General features: G+C 33.8%; 1 protein-coding gene across 4 annotated transcripts in view; it reads left to right on the top strand.

Moving 5' to 3' along the window:
- Positions 1–22341, top strand: part of COL11A1 (collagen, type XI, alpha 1) — a 357092-nt gene that overhangs the window by 271738 nt on the left and 63013 nt on the right. For all 4 annotated transcript variants that reach the window (XM_006830900.1, XM_006830902.1, XM_006830899.1 and 1 more), the window contains 8 exons: positions 7131–7184; positions 8965–9018; positions 10538–10591; positions 16956–17009; positions 17622–17729; positions 18030–18083; positions 18632–18685; positions 19820–19873. In XM_006830900.1, coding sequence (XP_006830963.1) covers positions 7131–7184; positions 8965–9018; positions 10538–10591; positions 16956–17009; positions 17622–17729; positions 18030–18083; positions 18632–18685; positions 19820–19873 — 486 coding nt within the window. The remainder of the gene's footprint in view (positions 1–7130; positions 7185–8964; positions 9019–10537; positions 10592–16955; positions 17010–17621; positions 17730–18029; positions 18084–18631; positions 18686–19819; positions 19874–22341) is intronic.

Here is a 22341-nt window from a genome sequence, read left to right on the forward strand (position 1 = left end):
CATGTTTCCCAACATTCCTTTCTATCCCATTCAGGTATCTATTTTACAATAGTAGGCAAGGGAAACTAATATTCATAAGGCAGTTAAGGATTTTAGTATTATTTACCCTCTTCAAGCTATACCTAGGTCCCTGTATCCCAGAGCCCTGTTGTTCCAAGTTTGAGTATGCATCACTATTTACCTCTGTCTCACTAGGCCATGCAAACTTGTCTTAGTGTTCACCTTTCTATTTTTTTCTTCTGCCTCCTCCCTGCTTCTTGGATTGCCCTCCCCAACACCCAAAGTAAACCCCTCCCAGCCCATCCCCATTGTGGTTACCTTATATTCCATTAGTTCTTCCCTCCATTTGTGTTGTTGTTGTTATGTGCTGTGGAGTCATTTCTGACTCATAGCGACCCTGTACAGGGTTTCCGAGGCTGCAAATCTTTACGGGAGCAGAAAGCCTCATCTTTCTCCCACGGGACAGCTGGTAGTTTCGAACTGCTGACCTTTAGGCTCGCAGCCCGATTCATAACCACTACTCTACCAGAGCTCCTTTCCCTCCATTTAAGACAGTCTATTTTATCTAGTAATCTACCTAACCTTCCCACCACCCGGATCTCTGTTCCTCTGTGTTAACCTTCTTTCACAATGTAATTGTTTTGATCATAGACTGACTTCGATCCTCTGTTCTTATAATTTTATTCTGTTCTTGACTCTCATTTGTCGACTGAGTTCAGGTTGATGCTGCCATGTACTTCATTCTGTAGTTGTTGTGTGTTCTTGTTGGTTCTCAGTCCACAGACCTTCCTTTAGGACATTTTTCATAGCAGGGTTGGTTTTGGCAAAATCCCTTAGCTTCTGTTTATCCTGGAATGTTTTGATTATATCATCATATTTGATTGACAGCTTTGCTGGGTAGAGGATTCTTGGGTGGCAGTTTTTTTTTCTTTCAGGGTTTTATATATGTCTCCCTATTGCCTTCTTGCCTGCATGGTTTCTGTTGAGAAATCCGAGCTTAATCTGATTTGCTTACCTTTATATGTTATATTTCTCTGTTCCCTAGCTGCTTTCAAGAAATTTTTTATAGGTCTAATAAGAGGAAATTAGTGCTTTGTATGTTTACCATATATTAGAACATCTTAAGTAATAGTAAAACTTTCAACTACAGTGGGTAATAACAAATATTAAACAATAGCATGTCAGATAAGTAATAGATTAATAATAAATTGAAAATTTTAAATAGCTTATCATTTTAAAATTAATGTGATTTCAAAATATTCCATTTCTCCCTTTGCTCACCCTTATTGCAAAATCTGTTACTAACCAAAAAAACAAAAACCAATAAAATATGGTGTTTTCAGACAACTTTTGGAAAACATGCAGTCTCTTTGCCTCCTGAATATCCAATGTATTTTAATGCTTTATCATTAAACATAAATGAAATAAAATGTGGCATTTTATATTACTTATTCATAAATATAAAATGATAATTTTTTTTTCCTATGACTAATTAAAAGGAGTTACGAATTGGGCTGTGAACCTCAAGGTCAGCAGTTTGAAACTACCAGCTGTTCTGCAGGAGACAGATGTGGCTTTCTGCTACCGTAAAGATTTACAGTCTCACAAACCGTGTATAGGGTCACTATTCGTCGGAACCGACTCCACGGCACATAACAACAACATGACTAATTATATGTTGTTGATCTTTATAAGTGCCATTGAGTCAGTTCCAACTCACAGCGACCCTCTGTAGGGTTTCTGAGGAACAGCTGGTGGGTTTGAACTACCATATGGTTAGCAGCCCTTTGCATACCCTATACCCCCACAACAGGACTCCTGATTAATTATACAGACATTTAGTATTTACTTTATTTGCAACATTATTATAGAAATTATTCAGTTTATTTATTCATTTCAAATAATTTTGATTTAATATGGCAACGTTGCTCATTCAGAAATGTCTGACTTTATATACATGACAAAAATTACAGATAATTTTAGGAAATACCAAATAGTTCTGTACAAAAATTCTATAAAGTGTAAATTAATTGTTTAGGACCAATATTTTAAGGTATGGCATTTAATCAATTTTTAGCAAAACACAACATAAACAATTATTTAAATATTCTTATTGGAATATTAATAGAAAAATTCCAAATGCACCAAAAATAAAAGTGATTTGTTTTTGCTAAAGTAATTGTGAGAACCTATTGCTTATTTTTGCATGTTATATTCCTGAAAAGTGAATTACTTAAAAAATAAAATTTTTATTTTATTTATTTAACTTTTATTTAATAACATATACAATTTATATTTTACTATGCATATTCAAGAAAGAAAGTCATACATTGGGAAAGACCTTGGCCTAAGGAACTTCCACTCTTAGAAGCAAAGCATTTGATTGTTTTCTTATTGCTGCTAGATACTGTTGAGTCAGTGCCAGCATGGAATGCCTTTGCACCACAGATGGAAACACTGCTTGATCCTATGCCATCTTTACTATTGTTGATATGCTTGAATCTGTTGCTGCTGCCACTGTGGCAATCCATCTCTTTGGGCACCTTCCTCTTTTTTTGCTGACCCTCTGTTGATGTACTATTGTGGCCATTTTTGAACTATCTTAAGAAACATTTTACCTGCATATGATATTAACAATATTGTTCAATGATTTCCACATTACATTGTATCACCTTTTTTGGGAGTAGGCACAAATACAGATCTCTTCCAATCAGTTGGCCAGGTCTTCCAGATTTCTGCATCAGTTTGTTGAGAGATTCCTGGAATTTCATTTTTTGCCAATGCAGCTCTACTTCCTTCAGTACCACTGCTTCTTGACTATATACTGGCTCTAGAAATGGTACATTTCAAGCACATCAACAATTTATTTTTCTTAATGATCTGTATACTTTCCATCTTCTTTTTATGCTTTCTTCATCATTCAATATTTTGCCCAAAGAATCCTTCAATATTGCAAATCAAGGCTTAATGGGTTTTTCTTCATTTCTTTCACCTTGAGAAATGTTGAACATGTTCTTCCTTTTGTGGTTTTTTAACTCCAGGTCTTTGTACATTTCATTATAATAGTTGACTTTGTCTTCTCAAACTGCCCTTTGAAATTTTCTGTAAAGCATTTTGACTACCTAATTTCTTCCATTTGCTTTAGCTTCTCAATGCTCTAGAACAAGTTTCAGAGTCTCTTCTGACATCCATTTTCATCTTTTCTTCATTCCTGTCTTTTTAATGATTTTTTGCTTTCTTAATGTGTGAAGCTTTTAATGTCATCCCCTAACTCTTCTGGTCTTTGGTCACTAGTTTCTAAAGTATCAAATATCTTTTTGAGATGGTCTCTAACTTCAAGGGGAATATGTTCAAGGTCATATTTTGACTCTTGTAGACTTGTTTTAATTTCTATAGCTTCTGTCTGAACTTACATATGAGCAATTGGCAATCTGTCCCATAGTCTGTCCCTAGCCTCATTTTGGCTGATGATATGGAGCTTTTCTACCATCTCTTTCCACAGATGCAGTCAATTTAATTTCTGTGTATTCCATCTGGTGTGGTCCTGGTATAGTCATCTATTATATTGCATAAAAAAGGTATTTGCAATCAAGAAGCCATTAGTCTTCACAAAATTCTATCATGCCGTCTCCAGGATCATTTCTATCACCAAGGCCATATTATTCAACGACTGAACCTTCCTCTTTGTTTCCAACCTTTGCATTCTAACTGCCAATAATTTTCAATATATCCTGACTGCACTTTTGATCAATTTCAGACTGAAGAATTATTCAGTTTGATCGTCGCTTACTTTAGTGGTTGGTGTGTAAATTTGAATAGTGATATTAAGTGATCTTTCATGTAGATGTATGGATATTATCCTATCTCAGACAGCATTGTACTTCAAGATAGATCCTGAAATGTTCTTTTTGATCATGAATGAGACACCATTCTTCATAAATTTGTTGTTACTGGCATAGTAAACCATATGATTTTCCAATTCAGAAAAGACCATTAGAAGTCCATTTCCGTTCCTAGATTCATACTTTCTACAACCCATGTTTCTATTATTAATGAGTGTCTGCAGCTACTTCTCCTCATTTTAAGTTGTGCTGCGGAAAATGAAGGTCCTGGAAGCTTTACTCCATTCATGTCATCATGTTTACCTTTTCTCTGAGGAGTAGGTACAACCCAATTTTATTGTCAATGCCTGCAAACCTGAGGGGCTCATCTTTTGAAACTTTATCTGATAATTTTCTACTGATATTAATAATGTTTTCAACTTTTCGTATTATATCTGACAATGCCCCACTGGTATTCTTAAGGTTTGCAGTAGGTAAATACATTCAGAATGCCTCTCCTTCTTCTTAGTCTGTCTTAGTCTGGACGTTCCGCTGAAACCTGTCCACCATGGGTGACCATGCTGGTATAGCTTCCTGCATGACAGCAACGTGGAAGTTACCACAGTATAACGAACTGACAAATGAGTGGTAGACACTTCCTTGCAAGCATAATCTATTTGGAGAGTTTTTCTCATGCCTGTGCTTGGTATTCACTGGTTCTAACATACTTAGGAAAAGTCTGGTTTTCTACATTTGCCTGCTTATTTTGTATGTAACTAGTGACTATTTGAGAGTATAATTTTAAGTGATATTTTAATAGTGTAAATTACTCATTACTTAGGCTCCATTAGCAATAGAATCAATGCTTAAATCACCTGGTTCACTCTACCTATAAAGTTGTAAAGATGCAAACAAAATTAAATACAAGATTCATTTATAAACTTTTAATATTTACCCTTATAATTAAAAATTTAAAATACATATTAGACATGAAATAATTTACAGTATATATAATTATATTTTATATACTATATATTCCATTACATTTTATATTATTATTGCTAAAATAATCAGTGGATGTCTGCAAGTGAGCATGAGGTTCCAAAATTTGCTTTATTTAAAATCAAAATAAACTTAGAAAGTACAAAAAGTTCACTTTCATATTTGTTATAAATTTATACTTATTAGACAATGATACATGATAATAAATAAGCAACCATGAACACTAGATAACAGTATGTGTGGGAAGCACACATGTTTGAAAACAAGAATTTACTGAGAAGATTATCAATATATATATATTACTATTCCTTTTTTAGCCTTTTCACTTAACTGATTATTCTGAATACTGCAAGACTAGTAATTTAGGGACTTAGTTTTCATGAATAAAGAAGATGTCTTGCATTTATAAAATATTCAATTAGAAATTATCTCCATTTTCATGAAGTGAGAAATGTGCTCTTTGATGTGGGTGACTCAAGAAATCAGTTCATTAAAAAGAAAATTGATTATATTTTCCCACAGCTATCCCTCTAAATCAGGAATCTGAAAAGATGCTAATGTAATGAACATGTTCACAATTGCATTTGCATCCTTTAATTGAGTTTTCAAGTCAGAATAGATGTTAGCAATCATAGTAGAGATAAATAATAATAATCTAATATTCAGATTAAATAACTTGATTTTGTAACATAATATTTGCTATTTGCATTAAGGAGTGATATATAAAAAGAGTTTTTGACCTAAATCCTAAATCCTAAATTCTTCTTCTTTTTCTTTTTCTGACTCACTGAAGTGGCAAATGATTTTAAATTGACAGACCTTAAAACAGACTCTCTCCATGCATACATTACTCCCTAGGAGAAAGTTAGGCTATATGAAAACTGATTAACACTTGAGTGCCATTTAGCACATTTAGTTCCCTGCAACTAGAACGTTTGACTCGTTATGTCTCTGTTAATTTTAATAATGGTAACATTCTGTTTTAATCAACTCAAACTGCATAAAACGTCATCATAAATAAATAAATATATCATATTTTTCTATTGGGAGTTTTCTACTAAAACTAATATTAAGAATAATCATGTGCATAAAAAGGAAAAAAATAGCAATGCATAACTAAGCTTTTTATAGAAATAAAGTTAAACTGGGGTTGAATCCCTCTATTGCTATTCCATTTAGTTTGAGGATCCTAAAACAAATGTACTTTATTTGAAAAGAATATGAAAACCTGGGCAAAAGATAAGAACTGTGATTATCCATTTCTATGATGGTTATAAGAACTTGGTGGTGGTGATGGTAGCTGTGTGCCGTGAAGTCAGTGTTTAGACTGTAGTGCTTATACTGTGCTGTCACCTTGCTCCCAGCTCATGATTATAAACATATCGACAAATGGCATAGTGATAGTAATTAATGTGGTCAAGAGTAACTAATACATAATTAACTTAAAATGATTTCCTCATAGATACACAGGTAAATTTTAAGCATAAAATGATTTTTCAGAGATTACATTGTAATACAGAACCTTCTCTAAAGCAATTAGAGTGCAACAAAATAAAATACAGATAGGTTTGAGAGAATAAAGGAAGTAGAGAACTGAGAGTTCCTCTGCCTCATAAATGTTTATAATTCAGAAGTATAATTATTAGGACAAAAATTCAGAAAATACTTAATGACTCTGGAAATGAATTGGGATTTATTTTCAAAAGAATTTTTCAAACTGATACATAATTATAAAAAAGAGATCTACAAAATCTCCTGGGTGTTGTAAAATGCCATTGAATCATTTCCAACTCATAGTGACCCTGTATAGTATTTGAGTTCACAGTGCAATTTTGATCCTAGAGTGTCACACCTGGATAAGATATTTAAAATAATTGAAGACAAGATTTTTCAGAAAATCTTTGCCATAGCTGTCTTACATGCTATTTATACAGTTTGCAACAAATTATTGTTGTTGTTGTTGTTAAGTGCCGTCGAGTTGGTGCTGACCCATAGTGACCCTGTATAGTGTTTCCAAGGAGTGGCTGGTGAGCTTGAACTGTTACCTTCATAAATTGCCAGATCATTTGATGTATTTATTTATTGTAACCAAAATCAAATAAATATAATATTATGAAAAGCATAACATTTATTTGTAAATGTACATGTAAAATGTTATCTTTTGTAGGCAGAACATGTATTATAAATATTTTGACATATTTTCAGAATATTTATTCCACATTCTAATTTCATGTTAAATTTAAATTTTGTGTTATACTGGAAATTGACTAAATACATTTATGGTTTTATTGTTTTTCTATTACTTAGGGTCTGCCAGGCCCACCTGGTGAAAAAGGTGAAAATGGGGATGTCGGACCTATGGTAAGATTTTATTTTCCAGTGTTTGATGGCTAGTATCCATTTCCATATTACTGATATCTTTCTTGAGGTTTATTAATATAAATAAAGTAGTCCTAATGGCTATGACACTTTCCTAATTAAAACCCTACCTTCTTCCCAACCACCACCTATAATTATTGATGTCTCTCCCATTACCTGACTATATGCATTGTGTGGCATGAAGTTGAAATGTAAACAGTTATGCATGGGCGATCATTGAAAAGTAAGATAATTTTCTGATAAAGACAAAGATAAAATTTGAGCATAATATGATCTGTCTGACCTTATATCAAATCCCAGATCATCTTTTCTCTTTCTCACAGTGGACTTATTACATGCACAGCTTCCATTAGTTTGTCTATTGTTTCTCATTTCCTTGTCGATACCTTAGTGAGGTATACATAATCAATTCCCACACGTTAGTTATTTCTTAGTGTTTATCTCCAGACTCTGATGTAGAGTAGGTAAGGAATAAATACTAGTCACCCAGTGTTTAGATAATTAGAAAATGTTGTAACAGACTTTAAAAATTAACTGTTATATTTTGAAATGCATTCGTAATTTAATTAGGAATTCTGTCTTAATTAGAATGCTACAACATCTATGACTTATAATTATTTCTACTTATTGATTTGGCTTTCTGCTCTAATGGTAAGACTAATAACTGAGCTGAAAATTGAAATACATATATTTGTTTATTAAGCACTACCTTTGATAAGGAAACAATTAGGCAAGGTAATTGCAATCTATACTGAAATGAATGAACACATTTTCTAATTACTCTTTTTACTTCCTTCAAAATGCATATTGAGATTTTTTTTTTTTTAATTTCCATGGTAGATTTCATTTTCTTCAAGGACTATATTCACATCTATTGATTCTTTGAAGTGATTCTTCCTTCCAAACAATAGATACATGCCAACCTCCTATCTTGATATGATTTCTATGGATTCCTGCACCACTTAGACATTCTCTCTGACTATATGATAGTAACTACTAGTAGAGAAGGTTTCTAACCATGACATCAAAATAGAATAAAGTGTTACTTTTAAAGAGTACTAACACTCTGGTATTATCCAACCACTAGTTTTAGTCAAAACGTTGAGGAAAATGTATCCCCAAATAAGTTCAATGTAGTCAGGTGAGGAAGGAATCCTAAATAGCTTATAATATGTCACTATCTGGTACATAGAACATGTAGTTGACCCTAATAACAAAACTACAAGTTAAATTTTAAAAACACTTTAATTTAGTTAATTATTTTTACATTTACTCAAGCACCGTTTGTTATTTCAACTTAATTTGCTTTATTGTTGTTGTTGTTAGGTGCCATCGAGTCAGTACCGACTTATAGCGACCTTATGCACAGCAGAATGAAACACTGCCCGATTCTGCCTTTCTTGTTGTATTATGAGTACATTGTTCCACAGAGTCATAATAGACTGTGTTGGCCCCTTTTCAAATCAAAAGTAGTTCAGTTCCCAGTTGCTTGTTATTACGTGCCATATAGTGTCCAAAGAAGCAGCTGGTGTATTTGAACTGCTGACCTTGTCCAGTGCTTATCCTACAGCACCACAAAAGTTCCCTGTAACAATGTGTAAAGGGTCATTTGCTAACATGATGTTATATTCATCAAGAATGACTATGATTTTGCAGGATTAAACTTGTTTTAGTCAACAACAACAACAACAAGCACAGAAGGAAAATGTTGCAAATGTATTAGAGTGTCATCATCATAAACCTTATTATTTGTGTTTTACAGGGTCCACCTGGCCCTCCAGGCCCAAGAGGTCCTCAGGGTCCCAATGGAGCTGATGTAAGAGCTTTGAAATAGTCTTCAATTATTTAAAAGTTATATAGACCATAGTATTGTTTATTAGTAAAAGATGTCTGAGATACAATGGGCATGATCAGTCTGTTTCAGGCATCTTATGATTGCTAAATACAAGAGGACTTCAATCAATTCATGGGAAAATTGAATTAAAATATAATGGAATTTTTCCATGAATGTTTTGAAACCCCTCGTAGCTATGCTTACTTCCAATTCAAGCACATGGAAAATGACACTTGATCCTTCTTCCTACTGTGAACTTTATATAGAATAAGTTATCACGAATATAAAATAAACAGTTCATATATAATATATATTTATTGATGAGTGAGGAATATAAGCTTTATTAGAGTTAACTACCTTGTTCAGGTCAGTATGCTTACTCTTTGCTTTGTATACATATAATTTTTGATGGTTACTGAATTGTTTTAATTTAAACTATAACTCTGACAATTGCATGACAAAATAGTTTGTAGTTGATTTTCACTATATTAACTAGGTCTGTACTCCAAATAGCCTTTATGAATCGATCTGCTCTTTGTGACATTTAGTTTAAAGCTACATATACCTCTTATAATGTATAGCTATAACATACTTTAGAATAAAATGTTGATGGTAAGCACAACTTTTACAATGCTAAATTTTCCCTTCAACTGTGTACAGATTATTATTCTCAAATGTAAAGATGGACTTAATTGTTCTAATATAGAATTTTAAAATGCGGTGCCATGTTTTTATTACTGTTGCTCTTAATGAACACATAGGTTCTGATGATATGTCTCCTTCCTATTCACCATGATGAAGCCTAAATTCCCCTCATGCTTCAGGCTCTTCCCTGTTACTTTTTGTTATGATTTTTATTGACTCTTAACAGAGCAGAATTGGATAAATGAACTACAAGAGATGACCAAAAGGAGCTTCTAGCTTTCAATTCCTCTGGATGAATTTAAATACTGAGATATGGAATATGTTGGGTTTTCTTGCACAGATTATATAATTCTTGTTGTTAAATGCTGTTGAGTCAATTCTGACTCTTAGTGACCCTTTCTTTATAGGGCTCCCAAGGAGTAGCTGGTGGGTTTGAACTACCGATCATGTGATCCGCATCCCAGTGCTGGTCTTACAATACCACACTAGAAGTCACATACATGTATATGTAATTCGTAAAGCCATATTTTCAGTCTACTACAAAATCTGTAAAATCACCTTCTAAAACATATCTGACTATTCCATGTGAAAAGAGACTGAAATTATATCCCATAGTACACAGAGTTGGAAAGCCTCCACTTGCATTTTTTGAATTCTGAAATTAATGTAATAACAAATTGTATGATACAAAATGAATTTGACAACTCATTTTTTAAAACACTATTTTTCCCATCTTTAAAATGATTTAGAATATTCTTGCATTTATTATTCACTCTGAAAAAAATAGATACATATTTTTGAAGTATCATTTGTTATAACAATAAGGATAACAACTATTCTTTTTCCTAAACCATAGGGACCACAAGGACCTTCAGGATCCATTGGTTCAGTTGGTGGTGTTGGAGAAAAGGTGAGGAACTTAGTGATAAAATCTGCTAACATTTTCATTAACATTAGTGCTTCTAATATTGCTGTCTTTCTAAGCATTTTACAAAACCATATGTTAACACATAGAGAACAGTGAATATGAGTTATGTGCTCATTGGCTGTAGTTACAGAAATAAAAGTTAAAATGAGTTTGGGATACCATGTTTTTGATTGCTAGCTAGTGATGCTGTATGATGAAATAAATTATGGTGGGATATGAATTATCTTCATTAGTCAATCACAATTGCAAATTATTCATCATCATTATTATTAGTCACATTTTTAACTGGAGAAGTTGCATTTCAGAAAACCCAGTAATTTCATCAGAATACTGTCATGTGACTAAGTGAGAATGTACTTTACCCCATGTATATCTTACTTGACTATAGTGTCTCTAATAAGGCTCATTCCTGAAAATAAAAAAAAATTGATACATCAGTAACTGACTTAAACAGGAAAATGAAAACTTTTAAATCACAAAATAGTTTACCATTCATTTTGGCATATTTTGAGTGACTTTTTCAGAACTAATTATATGATATGTCTGTGGCATTTCAAATTAGTTGGCATGTGCCATAACATCTTGGGCCAGAACAGCTTCTTTTTCTTGTGAAAATGATTTCATTTTAAAAAAATCAGTTGTTCCTTTTGTGGAAACATCAGAATGATTCTATGATATTTATGCATTCATGTTCACTTCTTTATAGAAGTTTCAAGAGAATCATCCTACACTTAATATCTTTAAAAAAAAAATAATTATACCAGTTCTAAAGAAGAATTAAACTTCATACCATAAATATAAGGCAATTAAATGTTGGTTAAAATTCCCTAGATATTAAATTATATCAGAGAGTTATTGTTTTAAGGTGAAATTGAGTAGATTTCTACTTATGGTGACCCTGTGAGTGCAGAGTACAAGTTCTCCAGTGGGTAGTTAAAGCTGCTTCCTTTCAGAAGCAGATAACCTAGCCTGTCTTCCTAGGTACCTCTGGGTGGGATCAAACCACCAATCTTTCAACTAGTAATCACCAAAGGATAGAATTACCCTAATCTTGACACTAATTCTTGGGTTTCTTAGAAATATTTGTAATATATTAATCTTGCACTTAAATCCTTGTAATTTAAATAAAGGATTTAATTGTCACTACAATAAACATCTAGAAGATAGCATTTTATGTTTACTTTTGCTCAACACCCATTCCAGCATTTTTATTATAACAACAATATAATAAGCTATTTAAAATACTGATCCATTGTTAAATGAGAAATATTTTAAAGTTATTATCTATTTCTTGCTTCCTAAATAGTTTCATCTATTATATATATATATAATGTTGTTGCTGTTCCAAAATGCTGTCGAGTCAGTTCCAACTCATAGTAACCCTGTATAGGGCTTCTGATGAGCAGCTAGTAGATTAGAACTGCCAATCTTGTGGTCAGCAGTTCAGTACTTATCCTACAATGCCATACCAGGCCTTTATTGCATGAATATATTTTATATTCTGAACCTTGAAAGTATGTGTTGAAATGGTGTTGGTGGATTTTGTGTAAAATTGAAAGAATATTTCTCATTGAGTTCAATTGACTTACAATGATGAACAAAAGATGACTGCCCCTGATGAGATCACAGTAGAAAAGAGCTTCAAAAAGTTTCTGGAAAAATTACATTTAAGCATAATATAATTTTTCCACAAATTTTTGAATTCTCTCATATTAGACAGATGATATCAGCTTTACAACTTTTCTTCTTCCCTTTTTACCATCTGCATTTGGATCTAATGTTGAAATGAGAGTACTGAGACTTGTTCTCACGTTTCACTTTTATCCACGTAGGAAATTCCAAAATTTATTAGTTTTGGCACTTTAACTTACTTATTTCTTAAAGCGTTAGGGTGCGCAGAGAACAGTTAAATACCTAAGTTGCTTCATATAAACTTTTGTCTTCCATGTTGCTCTTGAAGTAAACATCATTGCCAGATGTTAGAATTTCAGAAAAATTCCCTCTCTGCACTGTTTGCATTCAGTTTAAAGGATTTTTCGTCACACTTTGCCAGGTTTCAGTATTTTCTGTGGATGATTCAGTCAAGCAGGATTGATGACTTGTTATCTCTTACATTTAAAAGGCACGTGATCCCAAATGTATCACACTAAAAAAAACCCATAATTTTTCATTTGCTCCATTTTATTTTGGCATCTACTATGTGACAGAAAGCAAGAAAAATATGAAGTTTTAAGTTTAAGTTTTTCTTTAGAATATGGGGTAATATTATAATTTGCTATAGTATATAAATTTTTGACATCCGCAAACCTTTATGTTAGAAAATGTTTTTTTTTCAGTCACAAATTCAATAAATTTACAAACAAAAAACACACTAACATGTTGCATTTGGCTTAAATATGTTTGACCTGTTTTCATTCTAAAGGATATTTCCTATAGATTTTCTTTTAATTTGGGGCATAGAAAATCACTTTTTGTCACTGCTGAAGAGAACTTCAACCTAACCAAGTGTCTCGTTGTTATTTAATCATCAGTCTTTTGGGAGGAGACAATGTGTCAGGCTGCTTCTGTTCAGGTTTACAGCATTGGAAGTCCTAAGAAGTTCTAATCAGTATAAGGCTGCTCTTGAGTCAGAATTGTCTCAATGATAATGTGTCTGGTTTAGTTTGGGTTTGGATTAGTTAACATTTATACCATTTGTAATAAACACCGGTATTTTAAGAAAAGTGGTTTTGTGATCTAATATGTTGTTGTTAACTGTCGTCATGTAGATTCTGACTCATAGCAACCCTGTATAGAGTTTCCAAGGAGTAGTTGATGAGTTTAAACTGCCAGCCTTGTGGTCCAGTGCCACACCTTATCCCAAAGAGCCACACCAGGACTCCATGTCATCTAATACAGGGGTTGTCAAACTATGTTCTGTGGGCGAAATTCAGTCCACCACCTGTTTTTGTACTGCCAAGAAGCTGAGAATGATGTTTACATTTTTAAATGGTTGAGAGGAGAGGAATAATATTAATTCAAGATGTGAACATTAAATGAAATTCAGATTTCAGTGTCCATAAATGAAATTTTGTTGGAACCATGCTCATTCATGTACATATTATTGATGGATTAAAGGCAGAGATAAGTTGCTGTGACAGAGATCATGTGGTTTACAATGCCTAAAACATTTACTGCCTGGTCCTTTAGAGAAAAAGTTTCTGGACCCTCCCCCCCCCCTTCTAATATCACTAATTATTGATTTCTTTTCACTTCACCTGTTGGTGGACTCTTAATCTTTGTGAGACTTTTGTAAGTGGCATGAATTGCAGACTTCTGTGTGTCTCATGTCACAGTATAAATGAGCAATGATCATGATCGTAGAGCAGTGCCAAGTTTGATCATCAGATGCCTTATTTCCACAGGATAGTAGAAGGGTCAAAAGCTGCTTTCTGGAGGAGTTTATGAAGCAACAATAATTATAACCATGAACTAAAAAGTTATACCTCAGTGTGGGCTTTATAACATTTTTCTATAGTGTGTTAGGCTGAAAAATTATCAGCTATTAACCCAATTTACATCTGAAAAATTGTCTATCATTGCATATGACTTTTGACATCACTATTTTCAGAAGCCTTTAGTATTATTACATGTATGAGAAACTCTTTGGCATCTAGAAATTACTAAATTTACTGTCATGAAATTATAATTGATAATAAGGAGTTTGGGAGTCTCAGTCAGACTAATCTTTCATTAAATTAGAGTAGCACACATTTTGTCATTTGGGAGACTTAATATTTTCACTTGGAAGTCTGGTGGGGCTGGAGGATAAGTATTGGACTGCTAACCACAAGGTCAGCAGTTCAAATCCACCAAAATCTATGAGAGAAAGATGAGGTTTTTATGCTCATGTAAAGAGTTATAGCCTCTAACACCCTATGTAGGGTGGCTATAAATCAGAACCAACTTGATGGTACTTAACAATAACATGGATTAAAATATATCCCCCAAAATATGTCTTGTAAATCCTATCCTCTATACCTATGGTTTTGGAGTCCTGGTGCAGCACTGTGGAATAAAGCACTGGACCACAAAGTATGATTGGACCACAGGTTGGTTGTTCAAATTCACCAGATACTCCTTGAAAACCCTATACAGGGCTACTAGGAGTTGGAACCAACTGGGCAGCACTCAACAACAACATACCTGTGGTTATAATCCCACTGGGAATCAGTTCTCTTCGTTATGTTAAAGAGAATTTTGTATATTTGATTCAGTAACTCCTGAGATATAAAGAGAGATTAAACAAATGAGCAAAAGAGAGATGGATTAAGACAGGCTCTAAGAGATGTGGAAATCTCCAAGGAACCAGGAACAAAAGCTGAAGAGACAAGGTCTTTCTTCCATAGCCATCAGAAAGAGAAAAACTTTTTCTAGAGCAAGTTCTCTGAATCCAAACTTCTAGCCTCCTCAACTGTGAGAAAATAAATTTCTGTTTGCCAAATCATCTGCTTGTGATATTTCCTTTATAGCAGCACTAGATAACCAAGGCAAGGAGGAAATATATGATCAAGAAATAATTGTACTGAAAAAAGTCCAAACTAAACTGAGGGCATTGGGAGAAAACATAATTCCAGGAATGGATAAAATACTAATTGCATTGTTTCAACAAATACAGACTCTCATATGTCTATGCCAAGAAGTTTGGAAGATCTCTAACAACAAAAGAGATCCATGTGCATGCTTATTCCAAAGAAAGGAGATCCAACAGAATGTAAAAACTGTCAAATAATGTCATTAATATAAAATTCAATTTTGCTGAAGATAATTAAAAAAAAAAAAAAAAACTGCAGTAGTACCTCAACGGGGAGATTCAAGCCAGATTCAGAAAAATATGTGAAACAAGATATATCATTGCTGATATCAGATGAATTTGACAGAAATCAGAGAATACCAGAAGGATATTTATTTGTGTTTTATTAACTATGCAAAGACATTTGACCATGTGGATTATATTGCATCATTGATAACATTGTAAGAATGGGAATTCCAGACATTTAATTATGCTCATGTGGAAACTGAACATAGACCAAGAAAAGAAGATCTACTGTGTAGTTAAAATCAGGAATGTTGTATGTCAGGGTTGTGTTCTTTCACCATGCTTGCTCAATCTGTATTCTGAATAAATAATGTATGAATACAGTGTCATAATTATAAGAAGTGCCATTAACAACATGGGATACACAGATGACAAAGCCTTGCTTGCTGAGAGTGAAGACTTCACTTCACTTACTGATGAAGATCAAAGACTACAATACTTCTATGAATTACAGTTTAGCATAAAGAAAACAAAAATCCTCACCGTTGGACCAATACGCAACATCATTACAAATAAAAAAAGATTGATGTTGTCAAGAATTTCATTTTACTTGGACCCACAATCAAAACCCGCTGAAATCAGCAGTGGAAAAAAAAATCTAAGGACATATCTGCTACAAAATACTTCTTTAAAGTGTTCAAAAACAAAGATGTAACATTTGAGGACTAAGGTTCACCTGATCCAAGTCATGGTTTTTTCAGTTGCCCATATTGTCGTTAAGTTGTTGAGTGCTGTCTAGTCAGTTCCAACTTATAGCGACCCTGTATAAGTTTTCCGAGGAGCAGCAGGTGGGTTTGAACTTCTGACCTTGTGTTTTGCAATCCAGTACTGATCCTACAGTGCCACACCAGGAGCCAGCGAAAAAGGAAGACCAAGTGAAAATTGATTCCTTTGAATTATGGTGTTTGCAAAGAATATTGAATAAGCCATGAACTACCAAAAGAATGAACAAATGTATCTTAGAGAAGTACAACCACAGTACTTCCTATAAGAGAAGATGACAACACTTCATCTCACATACTTTGGATGAGGTATCAGAAGAGACCAGTCCCTCATGCTTGGTAAAATAGAGTAAGAGGAAAAGAGGAAGATCATCGAGGAGATGAATTGACACAGTAGCTGCAACAATGGACTCAAACCGCAATGTTTGTGAAGGTGGCACAGGATAGGTAGTGTCTCTGTCGTACATAGGGTCACTGTGAGTCCAAACTGATTCAATTTCACCTAACAATAACAACAAAGGTAACCTGGGTTAATGCACTTGATTGTTAACTATCCATGTTGTCCAATTCTGTATATGTACCTAAGAAATAAAAGTATCAATCTCAGTAACACATTAGGTTCCTTTCTCAAAGTTTCCCAATACCCATTAGTCAATACACTAAATTAAGGAATAGTCTAAAATGTCCTGGTTATAATTGAAGGCAGTTTTACAAATGTAAAGTGTCATTTCTGTGTTCCAATACTCATTTGATCTTTTCTTTATAGGGTGAACCTGGAGAAGCAGGAAACCCAGGGCCTCCAGGTGAAGCAGGCTCAGGTGTAAGTAGAGTCATATTTTAATACAGAATGCAGTTTGTTCAAGAAAAATTTTAAACCATTTTAAGCAAGTAACTCATACTTGCAGTTCAATTATTTGCTTTCCCTTTCTAACTCATTAAGAATAATCACAAATGTGGCATTTCTTAATAAAGTTACATACCCTCTGCATATTTTGATTCATATGCAAATTGAAACAAACTTATATGAGTGAGAGCATTAAAATTGTTTATTGTATACATTCTTTTTTAGTGGACTGATCATAAAAAATTCAATAAACCAACCAACAAACAAAATCCTACTGCATTATATAAACATTTAAGTATTAAAGTTGTATCATTTTAACCTTGATTGGTTATGCCAAGATTTTTTAATTCACTTCCAAAAACCATTTGGCAATGCCTGGAAACATTTTTTGTTTGGCACACTGGCAGATGGGTGGTGGTGAAAACAGGAAGTAGAAAGCTGCTGCTGGCATTCAGTTGGTAGAATCCAGAATGCTACTCATTATCTTAAAATTCACAGGGTAACCACTCACAGCAGAGTCCAAATACCAAGAGTGTGAGGTTGATTTAAAGTTTGTCAGATAATTATTCACTTTCTTATACTGTGTAGGGCCCCAAAGGAGAAAGAGGGGAGAAAGGAGAAGCTGGTCCTCCTGGTGCTGCTGGACCTCCTGGTGCTAAGGGACCACCAGGTGATGATGGTCCGAAGGGTAACCCGGTAAGAGAGCTTGGTGACCTTTAAGGTGGCATTTATACCAATCTTACTTTGGAACTTTTTATATAAACTTTAGACATGCTGGGACACTTGTCCAAAGCTGGTGAAACTAAAATGCCATACTTGTTATATGATCATAAGCATACTCAATTTATTTCAGTTTTCAGTTTTTCTGGCATGATAAGAGAGTTGGTCTCCTACGGTTTTGGTATTATTTTTACCTCTTAAACTTCACTATATCCTAACTTTAAATATTAATGTTGTATTTATTTTTCTTTACCAAAAACAAAACAATCATTCTAGGGTCCTGTAGGTTTTCCTGGAGATCCTGGCCCACCTGGGGAACCTGGCCCTGGGGTAAGTATTATGGAAAAATAAGGGAATTTTTTGGAGATGTTCTCACTGCCTTCATTGTCAATAATTAGAGAAAATTATTAATTATAAGTAGATTCTCAAGATTAGATTACTCTCTTCATTTTTATTCATTTTCCAAACTTTGTAGAGTTGTACAAACACAAATTATTTACAAAGCAGGATCATTGTTATTTCAAAGTTACAAGCTCTTTGTTGTTTTCTCAGTCTCTCATATGATGCAACATCTTATATGATGTAACATTTCTGATTAGGGTGGAAGTGTTGCTTTGCATTCTCATTACATATCCCTACTTTTCAAAAAATAATCAAAAGCATAAAATAAGTTTTTGTTACTGTAACAATACGGCAAATTGCATGGAGAGACTGAGAGGAACCACCATCCTAAAAAAGAATAAGAAAAGTACCATAATGTGACTTGGCTATCTGATAGATCATTTATATTAAGAAAACAGAGATCATCTTATTTTTTTCTCATCAATGTTAATTATTAGTGACAGATATCTGGATTCATTTTCTATTGCCCTTTACAGGGTCAAGATGGTGTAGGTGGTGACAAGGGTGAAGATGGAGATCCTGGCCAACCAGTAAGTAAACATAGCCACTATTTCTATATATTCTTTACATAGTCTCAGTTATGTTAAAGAATTATTTTAAGCAATTAGCCTTTCAAAAACACATATTTTGGAAAAGATTATCAACAAAATTTGACTTACACTTGTGAGTCAATTTTATAGTGAGTGCTTCTTACTCTGTGCAGATTAAAAAAAAAAAATTATAAGCAAATCCTTCATGATGAAAAATGTACTCATAGTATACCAATGAATTTCTCATACTATATCAATCTCAGTTAATTATCCATTAGTGTTAAATGAAAATTATCTTAGAAACATATGTAAGGAGGAAAGTCAAGTTTTAGCCTACCCCCATATTACTATGAAATACTTCAATAATTTTCAGAAATGAATTCAACATAATGTATGACGTTTTTAGGGGACAGAGGGAGATGACACAGTAGAGTGCTTTGCCTGCATGTGGGTATTTAGGAAGGAAGGGAGAAAAACACCAGCAACTTAAGTAGAAGCCAAATATAATTTTCATCTATAACAACTTTGGAGTTCTAGTGTGGCACTGTAGGATAAACATTGGATTGCTAACCGCAAGATCCGCAGTTCAAACCTACCAACCCCTCCTATACATGGTTGCTATGAGTCATAACTGAACCAATGGTTTTTAACAACAACAACAACATAATAGCTTAGTCTCTAGAGCCAACCACACTGCATAAATGCAGTCAAATCGATGTGAGTAAATGTTGGGTGCACTCGCATAAAGATGTTAAATGTTGCACAATGAAATATTGAAGTAATAGTTATATGTTTTTACAAAATTATGTGGTGTTAGTCAAATTATTAACTACATGATTCTATTGATATGTTTCTTAGGCATTGTACTTTTAAAAGAAACAGTTTTATGACATTGAATGAATTTGTTTCATTGTCTTTTAGCTATGCCATTTTCCATATAAATTTTCCAATCTCTAAGTATGGATTTCTAGAATAAATTTAAGTATCTAAAGTGGGGCTTGATAATTAACTTGCCATGAAAGATAGACATGGGGAAATAGAGAAAGAAGGTTGAATTCAGTTCAGATTTTGAAAAGTGCTGTGGGCCATAAAATTGCACCCAGTTAATTAAAAGTTATGTTTCTCTTGTTATAGGGTCCCCCTGGTCCATCTGGTGAGGCTGGTCCACCAGGTCCTCCTGGGAAAAGAGTAAGTTTCTTCGGTTCTTTATTTAAAACTTGCTATCTGTTATATACATAATTTTATAGAATATATCTAACTTGTAAACGGTATAAAAATTCCAGAAACATAAGCCCTGAAGGATAATTTCTTAAAAGTGTCAAGATACACTAAAATAGGACATATTATAACTATTTCACTATCACAGTAAATATAAGAAAAACAATTCTTAACTACAGAGTTTTACACTTCTTTTTGCTTGTGTCTCTTCTCTGTGCAAATGCTGATACATTTGCACAGAGTCTAATGGTATCATGAACTTAAACTCAAGGTGCATTATAGAGGACTTTTGGGGTGTTTTATACTGGTCTTAGTGTGGCACTGTAGAATAAATACTGCAGGCCATTTTGAACTGCAAGATTGATAGTTCAAACCCACCAGCCACTCCTCTCAGCCCCTATAATGGGTCACTATGAGTCGGCAACAACTTGACAGCACTTAACAACAAACAACAACAACCTCGGTGGTACAGACAGGTAAGTGCTTGGTCACTAAACAAAAGTTTGGAGGTTTGAAACTACATAGTGATGTCTCATAGGAAAGGACTGGTGAAAACTTTCAAGCCGAGTTCTGATACACATGGGGTTGCCATGGGCAGGATTGATTTGATATCAACTAGTTTTTGCTTTTTTGCTGTTGTTGATTCTTAACTGGAGATGTCAAAAGTCCAGTGCTACATTGCAACATTAAAAATAACCTAAATGCAGCATTGGTAGAATGAGTTCAGGAAGAAGTACATTATTTTAGACTGATTTACATTGTCAAACTTCTCTGACTTAGAAAACCTTGGCACAATTTTAACAGAGAGCTCTGGTAACATAGTGGTTACAAGTTGGGCTGCAACCCTAAGGTCAGCAGATTGAAACTACCAGTTGTTCTGCAGGAGAAAGATGAGGCTTTCTACTCCTGTAAAAATGTCTAGCCTCAGAAACCCTATGCAGGATTGCTATGAGTCAGAACCGACTCCATGGCACACCACCACCACCATACAGTAAACTGGACTTCTAATATGGCATTGTGGAGAAGCACTGGACTTTGAACCACAAGGTCAGCCGTTCAAACCCACCAGATGCTCCTTGGATGTTGTTAAGTGCAGTCAAGTCAGTTCCAACTCATAGCGACCCTGTTTATAGTTTCTGAGGAACCGCTGGTGCGTTTGAAAGGCCGACCTTGTGGTTTGAAGTCCAGTGCTGATCCTATAGTGCCACACCAGGATAGGATTTTTTCACACATTAACTGCAATATACTCTAATACATTTATTTTACTCTTTTACTATTGTACTGTTGGGGAGTTTGGTGTTTCTGTAGGATAAGCATAACCTCAAGAGAAAGATGAGGTTTTCTGCTCTTACAAAGACTTAAGGCCTCAGCAACACAATATAGAGTTGGTAAGAGTTGGAATCAACTTGAAAATACTTAACAACAACAACAACGATTAGACAGCTGTACTATTTTAGTTAAAAAAACAACAACAGCAAAACTCAATTTACAGTTTTCTCTGATATATCTTATATTTTACAACCTATCCATGAACAAAATGTGTGGTAAGCATCACCATGTATTTCTTATGTTGATTCTTTCTTCAATAACCCAAAGGCAGAAAGCAATTGGGGTCCATGTTGTTTTCCAATGGCAACCTTTATTTAGAGGTATTTTTTTGATACTAAAAATCCTCAGATTAAATACAGGGTATCAATGGGATTTAATATTTTTATCTCAGCAATGTACATTTGAGTCAGTATTTCCCAACAATTATTTTCCTCACCAAAAATTAAAATTTCATTTATAGCATGTATTTTCCATGACATATTTTTTCTTTAATTGACCAAATGTGTTTTAAAAAGTTTAAATTTTGTTTGCAGCCTCTAAACATGGTTTTATTAGAAAAACAAGTTATCCCCAAACCATCATTTAGCAGTTATTCTGAGAATATAATTATAAATGTAACAAATTTTTTTAGATCTGTTGCTTCTTCTTGCCTGCAGTTTGAGTACCTCATAAGTTTCAAGATAAATTGGAACCTCTTCTACTATTTCAGAACTTTTACAGAAATGATTGTATTTTATTATTTAGTGGTATGGACAGAATACCACTCCATATAAAATATCTTTGAGAATGGACTGAAATTCCTATAGAGAAAACATTAAGTTTTTGTATTTTTATTTTTCTTTGTGTTGTTGTTAAGTGCTGTCAAACTGGTTCCAGCCCATAGTGACCCTCTATAAGATTCCTGAGGAGCAATTGGTAGGTTTGAACCACTGATCTTGCAGTCCTAATCAACCTTGTGGTCCAGTGCTTATCTTATAGTGCTACACCAGGATTCCTTATAGTCTATGTCATAACCTATTCATGAACAAAATAGAATGCTATATAATGTGTTAGGGGTCCGGTGTGGCACTGTAGGATGAACACTAGATTCCTAACCACATGGTCTGTGG

This window comes from Chrysochloris asiatica, unplaced genomic scaffold (assembly GCF_000296735.1).
Source record: "Chrysochloris asiatica unplaced genomic scaffold, ChrAsi1.0 scaffold00002, whole genome shotgun sequence".
NCBI classification, from domain to species: Eukaryota; Metazoa; Chordata; class Mammalia; order Afrosoricida; family Chrysochloridae; genus Chrysochloris; species Chrysochloris asiatica.